This window comes from Sander lucioperca, chromosome 22, assembly GCF_008315115.2.
Source record: "Sander lucioperca isolate FBNREF2018 chromosome 22, SLUC_FBN_1.2, whole genome shotgun sequence".
NCBI classification, from domain to species: Eukaryota; Metazoa; Chordata; class Actinopteri; order Perciformes; family Percidae; genus Sander; species Sander lucioperca.
The window spans coordinates 14,906,594-14,923,862 of NC_050194.1; the positions used below are offsets into that span (position 1 = coordinate 14,906,594).

General features: G+C 37.9%; 1 protein-coding gene across 5 annotated transcripts in view; it reads left to right on the top strand.

Moving 5' to 3' along the window:
* Positions 1-17,269, top strand: part of LOC116061225 (protocadherin-15-like) — a 176,925-nt gene that overhangs the window by 135,493 nt on the left and 24,163 nt on the right. For 3 of the 5 annotated variants that reach the window (XM_031315263.2, XM_031315264.2, XM_035997478.1), the window contains 8 exons: positions 334-474; positions 3,649-3,776; positions 7,911-8,141; positions 8,492-8,580; positions 10,119-10,295; positions 10,641-10,859; positions 11,622-11,630; positions 13,133-13,243. In XM_031315263.2, coding sequence (XP_031171123.2) covers positions 334-474; positions 3,649-3,776; positions 7,911-8,141; positions 8,492-8,580; positions 10,119-10,295; positions 10,641-10,859; positions 11,622-11,630; positions 13,133-13,243 — 1,105 coding nt within the window. Of the gene's footprint in view, positions 1-333; positions 475-3,648; positions 3,777-7,910; positions 8,142-8,491; positions 8,581-10,118; positions 10,296-10,640; positions 10,860-11,621; positions 11,631-13,132; positions 13,244-16,991; positions 16,998-17,269 lie in introns of all 5 variants that reach the window. The other 2 variants (XM_035997476.1, XM_035997477.1) reach the window with 1 other exon arrangement.

A 17,269-nucleotide genomic window follows, 5' to 3' on the forward strand; every position in this document is an offset into this window, starting at 1 on the left:
GCGTGCTACAAGTTATTCTTATTAACCTGGGAAAACAAGACCTGATCACAGATTCAATATGGGAGTGAACAAAAGACTATTAAATTACATATTGATTTTATTCGATTATTAAACACTTGAAATGTCAAGCGTAAACCTAGCCTAGGAGTAAAAGGTTTCAGGTTAGGTTGCTTGTTTGTTCTTTTCCAATTTGCTGAAGCTTCTAATTGAAACAATGTTCAAAATATCTGCTGTGCAAACATCTCCCTTTCCCTGATATTTTGCTCTCGGTTTCTTTCATCCGACTCTTTCTCCCGCTCTTGCTGTCTGTCTTTGTCTCTCTTGTCTCTCCAGGCGTGTTTGCATTAAATGAAACGACAGGAGTGATTTCCACAGCCAAGCCCCTGGACTACGAGGCCACCTCTACCTACGTTCTGAGAGTAGAAGCAGACTCCATGGGAGTGGTGTCCTCGAACTTTCGAGTTCCCTCAAAGAGTAAGTGCATGGTTGTGTTGTTGATCTCCTCCTCCTCTAAGATTACAGGACTAACTTTTGACATTGGGTTGCATCACTGCAGATTTCACAGATTCTCTTCTCTCTAATTACACGCACGCACACACACACACACACACACACACACACACACACACACACACACACACACACACACACACACACACACACACACTCTCTCTCTCTCTCTCTCTCTCTCTCTCTCTCTCTCTCTCTCACACTCTCTCTCTCTCTCTCACACTCTCTCACACACACACACACACACACACACACACACACACTAAAGGAATACAAAATAACCCACTGCATTACCCACTATGTGCGATTGTTAAGATAAACTTGCCACAGGCTTTAGCTTTCTCTCTTTCTCTTTTCTCTTGCACATACATTCATCTCTCTTTTACTCTGGAGTCACTCTCATTATATCTGGATCTCTCTCTACTTTTTCCCTATACAAGTTGTCTTAGAAAACATGTTATGATGGGCCTCAGCTGCTGCTCTTACCTTTCAAACTGCCTTTCCCTCTCTCTATCAAACCTGTAGGCTACACCAGTTTGTTTTTACAATACTTGCCTTTCATCATCCTCCTATATTTGTGTTGGCTATCACAGGTCTTGCCGATGTGAAATTATGTCCAGAATTTATCTCTTAAATATCAAACATGTTTGCACAGATCAAAGTGACCAAATAAAGCTGGTGTACAGTTTGGAAGATTGTAGATTTTATCTGTAAAGCCGTTACTTTCCCGAGGATACTCTGTCCCAAACATTGGCACAGAATAATCTGTGTAGGTCAGGGTTAAATTGAACTGAACCTGCTGCAATCTAAGCACAGCCTTAAAATCTTTCAGTCTTTTTTTAAATATTATTTTGTTTTATACTCTTCCTTCATTCTGTCTTAAATTTCTTTAATTTCTATTCCTATTTCAATCCATCCAAAAATGACAGTTCATTCAGTTGCATGTGTGAGGACCGCCCAAACCAGGTGTTTACGGTTTTAATTAAAATAACTTTTCCCACTGACTTTCCTTTTTTTCTTTCTATTGTCATTTCATTCAGCTATTGAATTTAATTAAAGCATTCTGCAGGGATTACACCTACAAATCTTTGTAGTCATTAGCAAATCTTCAATTATTCTTAGTACACGTTTTAATCAGGCAACAAATCAATAAGATTCTAACAATGTGTTAATCCGGTTTTCTAACTCCAGTAAAAAGGTTTGGATTGTAAATAGACATTTTGTTTTGGTGTCTCAATGGCTATAGTAGATAAGCAGATTATTGTTTGCATCTGCTTGTTTGTCTGCATTTTATGTTTTTGCGTGCCAAAGTTTTCTTTATGTGATTTTAATTGTCTTTCTTGGAGTATAACTTGAGAAGTACACAATCCTGGAATTTTTTCTTTCCTTCTGGCACATGATTTATTCTTTTACAGAGTCTGGTTGATGTATTGTGTTGCATTTTTATGTGGGTGTGATTCACAACTCCCTGTTTTTGGCCAGATAAGACTGAATGTGAGTCATTCCAAGTTGCAACTACTGAATATGAATGACAAAGGCTCACTGTTGGCACATTGTTTTGTCCTATACTGAATGTGTAGCTCGGTTGACAGTAATGTTTAATCTATCTATCTAATTTTTTTTTTTTTTCATGCAGTTTGTGTGTGTAAGTCAAAAATACATCTTACAGTGTAATTGATGTGAGACGTTCTTTTTTTATCTTGGCATAGACATTATTTTTGAAAACGTTTGACTTGGAAAGGCCATGATGTCGACTGCAATATATCAATGGTCATGACCGCAGCCTCCCTATACATCTGTCCGTTCCTTATAGTTCTCACAGCACATTTTCAGAATTTGTCTTCTATCAGCACTGGAAGTGAAGCTAACAATCCTTTATTTATTACTAAAATACTCTCCCCTCTTAATAAATAATATCCAAGGATGTTTTTCCAAACTTAAACTTTGCTTATTTATTCATGACTGTTTTAAGTTGTAGAGAACATTTTGATATTTGAAACCAGGCTTTCAGTTTTACACTTTAACTCTCCCTGCCTCTGCAGTCCCTTTACTCGTATCTGTGTGTTTTTTCAAAATGCTGCCGATCACCTAATGGAGATAGGCTGTAACTTTAGCTGCAGATATTCCACTAGGAGAGGCTGCTCAATTATTGTCAGACCAGTTTAATACTTGTCAACCTCTACAACCTATAGAGAAGAAAAGTGACAGCAGTATCAATTTAGACAGGTAGTGTAGAAATATGATCACCTGCAAGCAAAGATAGTAATAGCTGGTGCAATTGTATTACTTTGATACCTGCGGGCAATGCAGAAGCTATAATGCCTGATGATGGTATGTCATAACGGCTGCTGTTGCTTTTCTTGCTGATGTGTGGTACAGTTTGGACTTGCAGGTTCAGAACTGCAGGCCTGAAACTGGTGGTTGGTCTTGGTTAAGGGTGATTTACATCAATGACTGTGTTTGTCCTCAATTCATTTTATTTAGGGCAGCACGTTATGAGGAATATCTGCGTTAACGTTGAATATCGCGATTATGATATTACTTGCGATAAATAAATAGATAGAAAGTGTACTCACGTCTGCCTTTCTGCTGCTTTCAGTATACTGCTAAATTACAACACATTGCTTGTTAAATAAAAAAAATTGAAAGGAAATTATTTCCAACATTCTTTTATTGAACATATTTAACATTGTTTGTATTTTTTTAAACTAATCAGAACCGTCCTGAGTGGCACTAAGCCCCAGATGCAGCGACGGTGCCCTTCCAAAACCGATAGCTTTATCCCAGCAATGTATAAAAAGCACCAATAAAAAAAGAATGATAGTGCAGTTTTCTACTGATACTCTCAATTAACTCAAAACATCCCTGAGTGCAATATCGCAGTCTTTTGGCAATGTGTTTATCGCGCAAGTTGACATCGTGATGATGATGAAATAAAACGATGTATTGTGCATCCCTCATTTTATTGTTTGCTTTTTATCCCAAATACTCTATGTTCTTTTTGACAACATCCCTTTATCTTCTTTTTGTAATGTCAAATGCAAATGTGTATCATAATGTATAAAGTGTGTGTGTGTGTGTGTGTGTGTGTGTGTGTGTGTGTGTGTGTGTGTGTGTGTGTGTGTGTGTGTGTTCTAGCCAACACAGCTAAGGTGGTAATCGACATCCAGGACGAGAACGACCACCCACCGGTTTTCACCAGATCTCTTTACATTGGAGGGGTTGCAGAAGATGCTAAAACTTTTACCTCCGTCTTGCAAGTGCAGGTACAGAAATACACACATATACATATAAAACCATACTGCAGTAGGTAGAAAAAGTATGGGAACATGGGCAACATAATGTACTTATAGAAGTGAAGCCTACGTGCCTGTTCAGGTAGCCCAACTCGAGTCGCCGCTGCACTCAGATAGCACACTCCTCACTGAACATATATCCAAAAGTCTTTTAATCATGGAACGAAACTTAAGCCGCCAGTTCTGCTCAGTGCTGCATGCCTGCTGCCACACCGCTCACCTGAAAGCTATGCTGTTGCTTGCTGCTACGGCTGCGGGCGTTGCCTGCTGTTCATATTGTATTTCAAAAGGACCTCCACCCCTGCATCCACCTGTAGGCTCAGAGTCCACCCACTCCCTGCTGTGCTAAGCTTGATGTTTCTTTGTGGGGAGCGACAAAGTCAGAGCTTATATGGCACGCAATAATGCTGGACATATTCTACACTGACATAATAATCTTTTCCATGTGAGTTGGCTGACTGCATTACAACTTTTTAGTCTTCCATTTGTAATATTGTTGCATGGATTTGTTTTGTATTTTAAGAAGTTCCTTCTACTTGTCCCCACTTGTTTGAACCGTTCTTGCTTAAAATAATATCCCTAATTTAATGTGAGACTTAGGTACTGACTTGGACACTAAAGTAGCCTTGACAGCTTCCAACTTAATTCAGCTTAGCTCAGTATGTAGGCGCTTAGGCTTCCCGTGTGGATTTGTGTTCTTGTATTCATGTTGTTAACTTTAAATGAAGAAACTATTCAGTCCATTAAGTAACAGATTCCCTGGTAAGATTATTCTCTGTTTCTCTCCCTCAGCATATACCTCTCTGTGAATTGATACATCTCTTTGTTTCCCCTTTCTTTTTTACCTAACTCGGGATAATTTAATATCAATGTAAACAATTTGATCACCTCTTGTATTATTAAAATGCTTTTCATGACCCAAAATGGGTCACAGAGCCCTCAGCCTGTATCTGAGAAGTAGCAATATGTTTTAATGAGCCTGGATGCCACAAGAGACTCTAGTCTCTGGCAGAAAAGTATGTGCTTTAATATTTTATTACATGTTTTAAGAATATTCTTAGATATTCCTGCTTCATTAGATCATACACAGTGAGAGTGACGGGAAAGATAAGAGAATAAGGGAGAGCATGCAACTCATAAGAGTCATTTTCAAAATCACAGTTTCACAAGCGTTAAAAATGTGCTTTTCTTACTGATAAACCTGGTATACCAAATTATTATTCCTCTGCTGCAAACATCTGAGGGTGGTGGTTTTGCATATGGATTTTTAGTGTCAAGGTTGCAGTTGGTTTAGAGTAACCTGCTCTACAGTCATCTGACCTCCTTAAATACTTTAACAGATTGACAGGAAAACTAATAGCCAACTAGTAGGCTCAGTTACCACAGGGAGAAGGAATGGATCTGGAATTTGGATGGAAGAGTGAGGCTTGATGGTTAGATAAAGATAGCTGGCATCCTGCTGAGAGACAAACCAACTGGACAGAAGAAGGTAGGGAAGACATGCATGATTCATGGGTGGATGAACAGATGGAGTTGGGGGGGGGGGGGGGGTGGAGGACTAGAAAGATGGACAGGGATGCTCTCGGCACATTTGCTAACGTTTAGATGAAAGAGTGTGTGAGACAAGAGGTGGAGAGAACGTTGCATTTTCAATCTCAGTGGTTTCACTCAAGTATAACTAATTCCATCAGATCTGTCTGAAGCACGCACATTGTCTTAATGAGTATTGTGTGTGTGTGTGTGTGTGTGTGTGTGTGTGTGTGTGTGTGTGTGTGTGTGTGTGTGTGTGTGCGTGTGTGCGTGCGTGCGTGTATGTACCAGGCTACATGTTGCTATCTGTGTGTATTGCTACATGCAGGGGTGTCAGAGTGTACGTGTTCAAGTGCATGTGCAGGAGTTCAGTCTTTTTGTCCCTCAGATGATGCCAAATCACAAATATTGATCAGATTGCAGATGAGTCTCACATTGGCAAACCTACTTGATGGTACCTCCAAAGATTATTTTGTTCTTTAAAACCAATTTGTCACATTTTGTCTTCCCAAGACATTTGGCACTTCTCTTACCACAACTAAAGCAAATGCAGAATATAGCCTTCTTCCTTTCTCCAGCCTTTCCTATCCCTTTTTAATGATCAATTCTAAATCCAACCTTCTCTTTTAGTGGATATTAATACCAAAAATAGCCCTGAATAAAAAAAAAAAAAAAAAAAAACAGCTGCATTGGTGTCGGTCTGTTGCTGGACATACTTGTGAGAAGATAGGAAGTCCAGATTAAATAATTCATTCATGAGTTTGAAGACTAGCCAGATGACAAAACTCCGCACAGCAGTAGAAATTATCATGCAACTCTGGACAGTTACCACAGCAGCAATCGTTTTATTCTCCATCATGGCAATACCAGAATAAACAGTAGAACTATGACAATCATGTTATGCCTGATTGGCAAACACAGTGCTTTGCCAGATTATGTTTTTTGCCTTTTCCACATGTTTTTAAGCTCTTCTTAGGCACCTTCCAGTGCTTTCATTGACATTAATGAGGAGGCTACATTTCTCTTTCACACAAGGTTGTCTGAACATGGCCTTACTTACCAAGTGATTCACTCATCTTGTAAAAATGCTTTTAACTGAGGCGCAGGTGTGCAGGAGACTCGGAGTGATTGCTTTTATCTTGGCTTTCACATTGTTGAATTCCTTTTAAAATGGGCAAAATACTACAGTAGAAGGGAAAAGGCTGTAAAATCACTGAACTGTTTACAGCACTTGCTAACTTTGCGTAAATTCTTTGTCTTTTATTTATTTTTTGAGATACTATCACTCAACAACACACATCATGGGGAGGATAGTTGAAAAAGTCAAAAACTATGTCCCAATTCCATACTGCACCTTACTTGTATACAACATTCGTTATATACTTATCTATATAATATACAGTTTTTATATTTTATTAGCACACAAAAACTTTTAGTTACAGGAAATTATGCAACAGAACAAAGGCAATCAAACTATGACTTTAGAATTACTTTTACACTGTTTTTCCAGCAGTTCAATCCTTTTTTTTTCTTTTACTGCAGCTTTTTCACCACCATCCACAATTATTAATTTGTCAATTTTCCACTTCCATCTGCTTAGAATTTGTATGTATGTGGATTTTGGACCCAGGTATACTTTTTCTGGGTGCAATGGAAAATAATCAGGTCTGTACTTACTACTTACTGTACTACACCTGTGGTGCAGTTGGTGATTGATATTACAGATGTATTGCTGAAAAGTTATCCTACCACTCAAATCTGCAAGTAGGAACATAAAAAAATAGATTTATACATCCATTCTTCCTTCAGTCCTTACTATTCCCTCCAGTTCTATATGTATGCCTTCTTATTTCCTTTATTTATTCTTTTCTGCTCCCATTTCCTTATTCCCTGGCCATGAGAAAAATCGTTTTTTTGTTTTGTTTCTCGCCATCATAGCTTTACCTTTGATGTGGTGTCTCAGAGCGGAATCTGTAGTCTATACTCCCAGCCCTTCTTGTAAAGATCCGGCAATAAATCAATGTCTGTCTGAGTGTGTGTCTGTGTCTGGACATGAATGTGAGGTTTGCTTGTATGTGCGAGTGAGGGCGGGACTTGATAGTTAGCCGGAATGACAGAACAGATGAATAGACCTGCATACAGCTCAAAGCACCACTTTACCCCCTGCTGCTGATATAGAGTACTACATCAAACAACACAAACAAACAGGGCAGCTTTCCCCACTGGGAAGGGAAAACCCAGAAAAGAATTACATTAGTATGGCCTTTCGGTGACTGACAAGTACAAGACAGACAGCATACCAGTCTTAAACTAATCAATATACATGGCGTCGCTACATATTGATTAGCAGCTCAAACACCTAGAATCAACGAAGAGAAGGGCTCACAATCATTAATCATCACAGAACATTAAAATGGAATTGATTATTTTAATAATAGCAACAATGACTTGATCAGTGTTTTGTTGATGGTGACATTTCATTTTAATAGTGATAATGATGTTATTGTGGTGGTGTCATGATAATGGTTAGAATAATGACACTGTGTAGTGATTCTTATTTACCTTATTTTACAGGCCCTGGACAAAGACACTGGTAACTACAGTTCTATGATGTACCGGCTGATCATTCCCCCTCCTGCCGGTAAAGACACTAAAGATAGCAAAGACGGCTTCATCATCGAACCATACAGCGGCGTGGTGAAGACGGCAATCATGTACCGCAACATGAGGCGATCGTATTTTAAGTTTGAGGTGGTTGCTACAGACAACTATGGTCAAGGACACAGCAGCAAGGCAGAGATAGTGGTGTGTATATCTATATTTTTGACATTGGTGGCAGGTTTATAATCACTTCCTTCATCTTATATTCCACATTTCTCCTTATAGTTGTATGACATGATTTAACTTAATTGCAATACGATTTTATGTGGCTCCTAGAATGTCCTTGAAACAGAAAATGTGAAAACTAATTCACAAACGTGAAGCAGTTTTGGATTGGAAATGTTATCTTTTTGTTTGAAATGTTACGTTTTTTTTCCACTGGTGGAGGTGCTATCTGACCAGGTTTAGTAAAATAGTTTACATCTAGCGTGCTGTCAGCTCAGTTTAAATGTAGAAATGAGGTTTTTTTTGCATTTGTTTTCCCTGTTGTGTAGGTATCGGTTGTGAACCAGCTGGACATGCAGGTGGTCGTATCGAATGTCCCTCCAACTTATGTGGAGAAAAACAAAAACAAGCTGCTCAGGTAATGTACATACTACTGTATCTTGTTTTTTATATAATATATTAATAAATCATCTATAGCATTAAGCTGGCTGTAACATGTGCCCTGAGTGACAGCTACCTGCATTTGAAGGACACCTTCTCTGTTGAACCACTGAGCCTCTGCTTACATAAAGTTTATTGTTAGACTATGTGTGAAGTTGCCCACTCTTCTTCCTATGTTTTAATACTGTACCTCTGAATAAGTAATTTCATAGAACAGTCATACAGTAAAAAACACATGCTGTCCATATGTACATTGTCACTGAAAAGTCAGTAATAGTTCAAAAGTCACAGTTTGGTTTTAGAGTGGGTGTTAAGTCATACAGTATTGAAATTCAGTGGTTCTTCTATAGTGACTTAGTTACTGTATGTGTCTCCATAGGAAGGAGTGAAGCTGTAATTGCTTCCATGGGGAAATCACTTTATAAAGAGTGTAAAAAAAAGTCTTGTGTTTAAAAATAGTGCTTTTATCATAATGAAGTGTCCTAGTCAGAATGAAGCTCCAAGTGCTTTGTTGAACTAGAACCCACACTGGGACTGAAACAGGCACCACAGATAGACCTCAGTTACAGAGGAAACAATGTCCCTTTTAATGTAATAAAAACATACCGAGCTGTTGTTACACATGTAGTTTGTCTTTATATTTTACATGTTTTTTTGTCGGTTTTAGGGGCACTAAAGACATTCAGATCCTTGTATGTTAATATGAGGACATATTTTTCTAGGAATGTTTTTGTAGGATAAATTTCCGCAATGGTGATTTTTGAAATGTTACCTACTGTAGGTCGTACCAGTTAGCTCCTTTGTATTCCTCCCCCATCCTCTGTCTCTTGAAGCCAACACACTATTAAAGACATTTCTTGCTGTGCTCAAAACATTTGGGGCTCGAGCCCTGAAAAAAAAGTGACCTTATCGGCACCACAGTGGCAGCTTAAATGGGAGATATTCTGACTTTGCCCCCATGCTGCGCAGCCTTTTTTTAGGAATTTGCTTGAATCAAGTAATATTATCTCTGTCAGCAGTCTGCCAAATGTATTTTTATTTAATTGAAGAAAAACAAGATGTTTATACTAAACACAAACAGCATTATTCATTATATAATGTGATAATTCTGCCATGTTCGAAGCTCAGTCAGGTTGCTGCTTTCTTTTGCCTTACACATAACTCTATAATGTTTAAAAGTACTTTTCATCTTTTCTCTTTAACTCACTCTCTGTCTCTGTCTTTTACACTTACACATATGCACACAACTTAGTAGGACAGTTCCTGCTGTGAGCAGGTGTTCCTGGAGGGACAGAAATCAATATTTCACAGCATGAGTCTGCCGAGCTGATGTGTTTTTATGTGTCTGTTTGGTGTGAGTGCTGTGACTGGAGGATTGTAGGTACATGCCTGTTTCCACAAAGATGTAACTTTGTGTACCAGAGTACATTAATGTGTGTTGGCCATGTCCTCATCCTTAAGAAGTTAAAGTAGTGTGATCCCACCAATCAAAATCCATTATTACTTAATCCGCAGCATTTTGGAACGGTACGTCCAGGAACAGATACCGGAAGCAAAGGTTATCGTGGAAACCATCGGGCCCCATCGCTATGGTGATGGAATGGAGCAGGAAGACTACACCAAGTCGGACCTCATGATTTATGCTATCGACCCGCTGACAAATAGAGCTGTATCTAGACAGGAGCTCTACAAGTAAGAACTTTGCCAACAAATCCATGAGAAGTAAATTGGCAGCTCTAAAAATTTTCATATCATAAAATGATACAAGACCTAACCTAAATTACATCACAATTAAGTCATTCCTAATTTAACTGGCCTCAATTAGTTTTTTGGATTGCTGCCATTCTCACAAGTCTTTAGGTATTTTGTTGAAGTCCATCTTGTAGCCTACTTTTTGGCAGCTTAGTCAATCAAGAAGAAAAGTTATTTCTTAGTTTTTAGCTCACTTTGACTGGGAGCTATGTTGGCATCACTTGCACTTAGTATTTTTTTTTAAATATACATGGTGTCAGTTACATTTGCATTTCTCACCCCAAGGTTTCTTGATGGTAAAATCTTGGACATCAATAAAGAGTTCCAGCCCTTCCTCCCTCCTGGTGGACGGATTCTGGAGATCCGAACTCCTGAAGTGGTGACCAGTGTAAAGAAAGCTGTGCAGACTGTTGGCTACACAGAGGGGGCGCTGTTGGCTCTGGCAGTTATTATCATTATCTGCTGTGTTCCCGCCATACTGATCGTCATTATCACCTACAGACAGTAAGTATGAGTTATGTGTAGTATTTGTTACAGTTTTGGATTAAAAATGGCGCTTTAATCGGGGACAACGTAGACTGAATGAGGCTGTAGGAGCTTGCTGTCCTTCTCTTGGCTTGTGTTGTGCGATATTCTATACTTTCCTTTATAGCAACAAATCCCATGAAAAGAACTAAGACACCAAAGACATCATTAGGAACAAATGGTAAGTAAAATAAAAAAGTATAAGTGAATGCAGACATCAAGGAAAATAGACAAAGCTGAAAGTCTCTCCTACAGGACGTCCTTTAGCACTATTTTTCATTTTGTCACCTGGGCCAGTCACTTCCGTAGATGATGCAGCATGGCAGCCTGTCCCACAGTGCCAATTCTAATAGTTTGTTTAGCTAACCACTGTGAAAGGCTATTAATTTCATCCGTCTCTCAAACACACATAAACAAGCACACACACACACACACACACGCACATATAAATTGGATCAGTGCATTTTGGAGAGTGCTTCTCATCCTGCTGAGAAAGAGAGACAAATAACAGACTGAGGAGAGAGGAGATTTGAAGAAAGAAAAACAGAGTAGTGATCATCAGCATAATAATCACTAGTCTCTGTTGCTATGACAGTAATGACGACCAATTGCCCAACTGGGTTGTAAATTACAACAAGTAAACCTGGCTAACGAGGTATTTTGTGATTTATGGTTCTAATAATCACTCATCTTTCTTTTTCTCTCTCTCTCTCTCTCGTCTGCTGCGTCTTTCGCCACCAGATTCAAAGAGTAAGTATTGTTTACATATTTCCTAAATATTCATGTCCTGGCTGTCTTAAACACCTCTCATTGTGATTAATGTACTGACTTTCACTGTACAATAAAATGGATGAAATCAGGAAGGGCGGTGAAACAGAAAGGACAGCGGACAATCAAACAAATTAATCCTGAAGAACACGGAATCAGTAAATGTCCAAGGCCGAGGCTTTTATTAAAATATGTCTGTGTGGTCATATTGGAGTTTAGGTCATGTTATGTTGACTGGACAAGAATACCAATGCCAGATGGTTACGCATGTCACATATTAGCATTTTAATGGTTTTGGACATGCGTGTGTAATACATGAAGTGAACACGTTGTACCGGGAAAGAGATGTTTGTTGTTTCCACCTTGATGTCCCATTCCACAAGCTCCGTCAGGTCCTTTTAAAAAAATAATGAAAGCAACAGTAATTCAAGAGAATCTTGGGAAATGAAGTAAAATCCAATGTGTCCTTATTTAGTTTAGTTTTTGCTACAATTGACATTGTTCAGCATATGTGTTGCAAAGTCTGCAATCTAGAGTGGCACTTAAACAATTTGATGATGAATCACAGTTTTATATATAACCCTAACCCAGTGTTTCGGGTCAAGAATAGGATTCCACTGACTTAGTCTGCAGCCATGATAGTAGCTCTGTGAGGCTGTACTAAATGTTTATGCTAGAAACATGTTTACAATGACAATGCTAACATGCTGAGGTTTAGCAAGTATAATGTTTACCATGTTTAGCATCTTAGTTTAGCATGTTAGCATGCTAACATTTGTTAAGCAATACAAACAAAGTACAGATGAGACTGATGGGAATGTCCTTGGTTTTATATGTATTTGGTAACAAACCAAATTTGTACCTAAACTGAAACTTTGACCTGACGACGGCTGTAGAGGAAAACCAAAGTGATTACACCTCATCCTGAGCTGGACAGGAATGTGTGTGCAAAATGTTATGTTAATCCATCCAACAGTTGAGAACTTTCCCGAAAAAAAAAAAAAAAATGTCAGCCTTATTGTGGTGCTAGAGAAAAACAAAGTCAGCTGGCTCTTTCCTCTGGGAAGCATCCATGGCTTGCAAAAATGAATTGCAATTCATACAATAGTTAATATAAAAATTGTTAAGATATTTCTGGACCCAAATGGTGGACAGACTAAATAGCTGAAAACTACACACACACTACACTACACAACACATACTACTACACTATACTGTAGTAAAAAAAACTATATTGTAAAATGTGAAAATATACATTTATTGTTATTGCGCAATGAAATGAAATATACACAAATAAATGAGTACACAAATAAATGAGTAATTGACATGATGACTTGCTTAAGGACACAGATAGAGATGGATAGACCAAAGTTATCCTGTAAACCCTCTCTGCCCTTATTATTACCGTTTCACTACTTTCTAAGGTCAGGATTTTACTCTAAATTTCGACAACTAACTCTGTGTTTCCTCTCTGCTGGGTTAAGACGCCAGGCAGAGTGTGCCAAGACCGCCCGTATCCAGATGGCACTGCCAATGAGCAAACCTGGGGGAGGCACTGCCAACAACCTGTATGAAGAGCTGGGTGACAACGCCATGTAAGTGAAGTGTGAAAGAGGCATTTATATTGATGAGCCAAAGCAGATGCATTAGCTCACATTTTTTTAATGGCAGTGTACCTTTTCTTGCTTTGACAGCTTTGTGTGAAAATAAGAAGGCAATGGTAAAGAATAACACAAAGTAACTAGAAATAAAGGGAAAATAAGCATAAATCATAAGCAGTATAACATTCAGAGTTTCAAAACATGGAGCAATTCTGGATACCAGGAAACATTCTTCACACTACGATACCTGTACTATGTCGGGCAACACAAAATGCTGTTCGAAAGATTGATAGTTCCCAACATCCAAATACGATCAGTAGGAATCAGGAAAGTAAAAAAAACATACATCCATATCACAAATATAAATGAAAGGAAAAATGGACAAACATCAGGAAAACTGACAAAGTGCATTACCTACAACCTTCAAGCACAACAACAAACTCTATAACACTCTATGGCGTAAAGCTCATATCAAAGTCAAAGAGCACAACAATGCAGAAAAAAAGTGATTGCAACATGAAGACATTTGTAGTGTGATAATAACTCTTTCACATCCTTATATGTTATATGTGTGATGCTATTTATTTCATTACTTTTGAAAGTGCAACTTGCAAGTAAACAAAACCGCTTTAATGTTGGTGCACTCTGGATTACTGATTGAACACATCCACATCATCGATGGACTTGTTCAACAACCGTATTTAAAGGCATGTCAGAAAAGGCCAATATTTAAACTAATTGGTCAAAGGTCTTGAGCCAGTTTCATGTCAAACTGATAAATAATAAGATTGCCTTTCTTACACAAAATGGCCATACGTTTCAGCTATAAAGACTCTTCTTAAACATCTTGATGTAGATTAAGGTTGAAATGTTAAAGTAAATTATACATCATTAACTGTCTTCGAAGTCTGATTGAAGGATGCTGAGATGTTTTTTGATCGACCAGTGACAGCAACTCAGATACACCCGCTCACTGAAAATAAAACTTGTTAAATTATCACACTTAAGTTGCTTTGTTGAACTTTCTCAAATCACGCCTAAACTTGGAACCCTTGCAAGGATAGATCTGTTAATCTGAAAATTTCTGTTGGAGCAGCCTCAGACTGTTGTGAATGTGGCCTCGTTTGGCTTTTTTTGTGGTCTCGGGACATTTTCTGTCCTTAATTTTACATTTTTGCAGTGTCCAAAGAAGCCGAGATTATGTAGAGAGGACATAATGCACAGCCTTTTAACCCCACATAGCACCAAACAAAGAATGAATGCATTAACAATCACAGATAAACCCTGCAATTTTATCTTCACAAAGTTCAGCAACATGCAGCTTTTTCCTTGTCAGTTTCCTTGTTGCAATGCATACCAATGTCCTCACTACTGTATACAAATGATAATATGAAGGTCAACAATCTCTCTACAGAACAATATTCACTTTGACTGCATTGATTGCTTTCAATACCACTTTAAAAATAATAATCGTGCAAATGTGACCTTTTTCTTGATCAGCCTTCACAGCAAATTGCAATATGAGTATTCTGAATGTTTGCTTTGCAAGTAATTAGCTTGTTTTTTGAAATTCTAGTGTTCCCAATCATAAGTCTGGGAACCATGGCCGGCAAATTGAGGCAATATAAATAAGCTTTTTGATGATATTGGGGAAATGACTTACTTTTTATTAATTATGTCCTACATCGCAAGTCCTATCAGTGCTGAATCTTCTATGCTGCTTCCAAACGTTGCTTTGTTATTGTGCAATTTAGTCATATTCTCTTCACCACTTAGTGTAGCTCCCCCGTTTCTCTGTATCTTAGCACATTTAGTGTAATTTATCCTCTTGCCAATTTGTGCTGGTTTGACACATTTTGCCTTGGTTAAACAAGAGTTTAATGGTAACTGTATGTAGAGACACTGTATTAACTTTTATCTGAAAGTTTTAACAACCACACACATACACACACTTACTCAAGGCAATGCACAGATAGTTCATTCATAATTTCTTACTGGAGCGTTAAGAAGAAGTTGAGAGGAACTCTTATCAACATTACATGCATCACCGGAGTCCTGTCTGCCCTTGATATGCCTCCCCACTCCTATTAACATGAGAGAAATTCATATGCAAGATGGTAGGAACTATCTCCAAATGACAACAAGGGCTTTCCAACTGTGTGTGTGTGTGTGTGTGTGTGTGTGTGTGTGTGTGTGTGTGTGTGTGTGTGTGTGTGAGAGAGAGAGAGAGAGAGAGAGAGAGAGAGAGAGTGTGTGTGTGTGTGTACTAACTAGCCCAAATGATCCTCTGAAACATTTGTGTGGAAATTAACTTGGATATGAGATAATTGTAATAAATGCATCCCGTAATAAAAGACCACCCTGGGCGATAATTAATTATTTTGATAAGCTGTAGAGCATGTTTAATTGTGGTGAGAAGGGTATTTTTTGTGTGTGTGTGTGCGTGTGCGTGCGTGCGTGTGTGTGTGTGCGTGCATGCGTTTTTTTGTGCAATACTAGTGTTCTGTATTATCACTGCAATCTTGTAGAGACTAAATAATCCCTGAAGAGTATAAAACCTGGAAAAGTGCAAAAGTTTCCACATCCATAATTAAAGTCCATTATCAAACTCCTCAGTAGACTGATTTCTGAGGCTTTTTCTTTTTTCTTTTAATTACCTTTGGCTGTTCTCTTGACAGGCTTGGGTTTTAATGTCTGTTTTCAATTACCTATGAGAAATGAAGTGTCATTTCACTTATTATTAGTAGCAAATTAAATGAAGCATGTTTAAAAACTTAAATTAAAAGTAATGTTATTTAGCAACACAGCACATGTTATTGTCATCATGTGTGCTGTGTAGCAATAACTAGATGTGTATAATATGCCTTCCTATTTACTGTTTTTAACTTCTTTTTACTGGAATATGTATTGTTTCCAGGCTAACTTGGCCACTGTATGGTTTAATGTTGTTTTTGCTCCATAATTATAATGGTTAATGTCTTGACTACCATTCAATTTAAAACAGCAGGAAACATTTTATCTCATAACCTTCAACGTATGTATAAAATACAAAATAAAGCCTAATTGTTCCCAATTATATTGAAAATTTGCAACTGTTGTTTTAAGATTACCTGATAATAGCTACAGTGTATATTTTAAAACTTTTACTTTGAAAAGCAACTAAGAGAAAGGAAAATCCAAATATATCGTAATTTTATTAAAAACTCAAATAAATGATCTCATGTGATGCCGAAACAAGATGAAATCATTATAAAATGCTTTAACGTCTACACTCTGCAGTCTCTTAATATTTAATGGTGTTCTCCAATGTTGAAAATGGAGTATTGCTCTTTATATAACAGATCAATAAATATACTGTATGTGAGACATTTTTCTATTCTTAATCTTATAGCATAATGACAAATATAACGGTATGGCAATTAAGTTATGACTTGAAAGTTGCCAGTGTTATTCCCCAGACAGGCACTGAGAAATACTCTTTCTTCTCTCAACAACTGATATCAGAGTGTTAATGTGCAAGGTCTTTAGCCCTTGTGGACAAAAGTGGATGGTTTTCATTCTATAAGGCATACTGTATAAACCTTTTCTACTAGCTCTGTTCTTTCTCAACATTGAACATTTATAACATTCTTTGTTGTCATTTCATCACTCTGCTTTTCCTGTTTTCCTCATGTTGACTGATGCATTCATCTGTCCATCTTCTCTTATTCTCATCCATCCACCTTTTATCCATGACTAACAGACAAAAGTGAGTAGGATGCTAAAAATTGCTTCACATCTGTGACTACTGTAGTTTGCGACTATGCTGTGAACGTTTTCTTGCCTTTGTTTTGTGTTTGTGTCCGTGCTCGTCAGTGGTTACTCTTGTTTCATGTGCAGGGTATGTTGTACCTTGGTAGATCAGAGAGCAAAGTTGTGTTGCTGAAGGTTGATTGTGGCCGATCAGTAATGAATCAGAACTCTGATAAAGTTGCATTATTTGACTTACAGCATAGAAGTAGCCAGCCATGTGCCATGAAG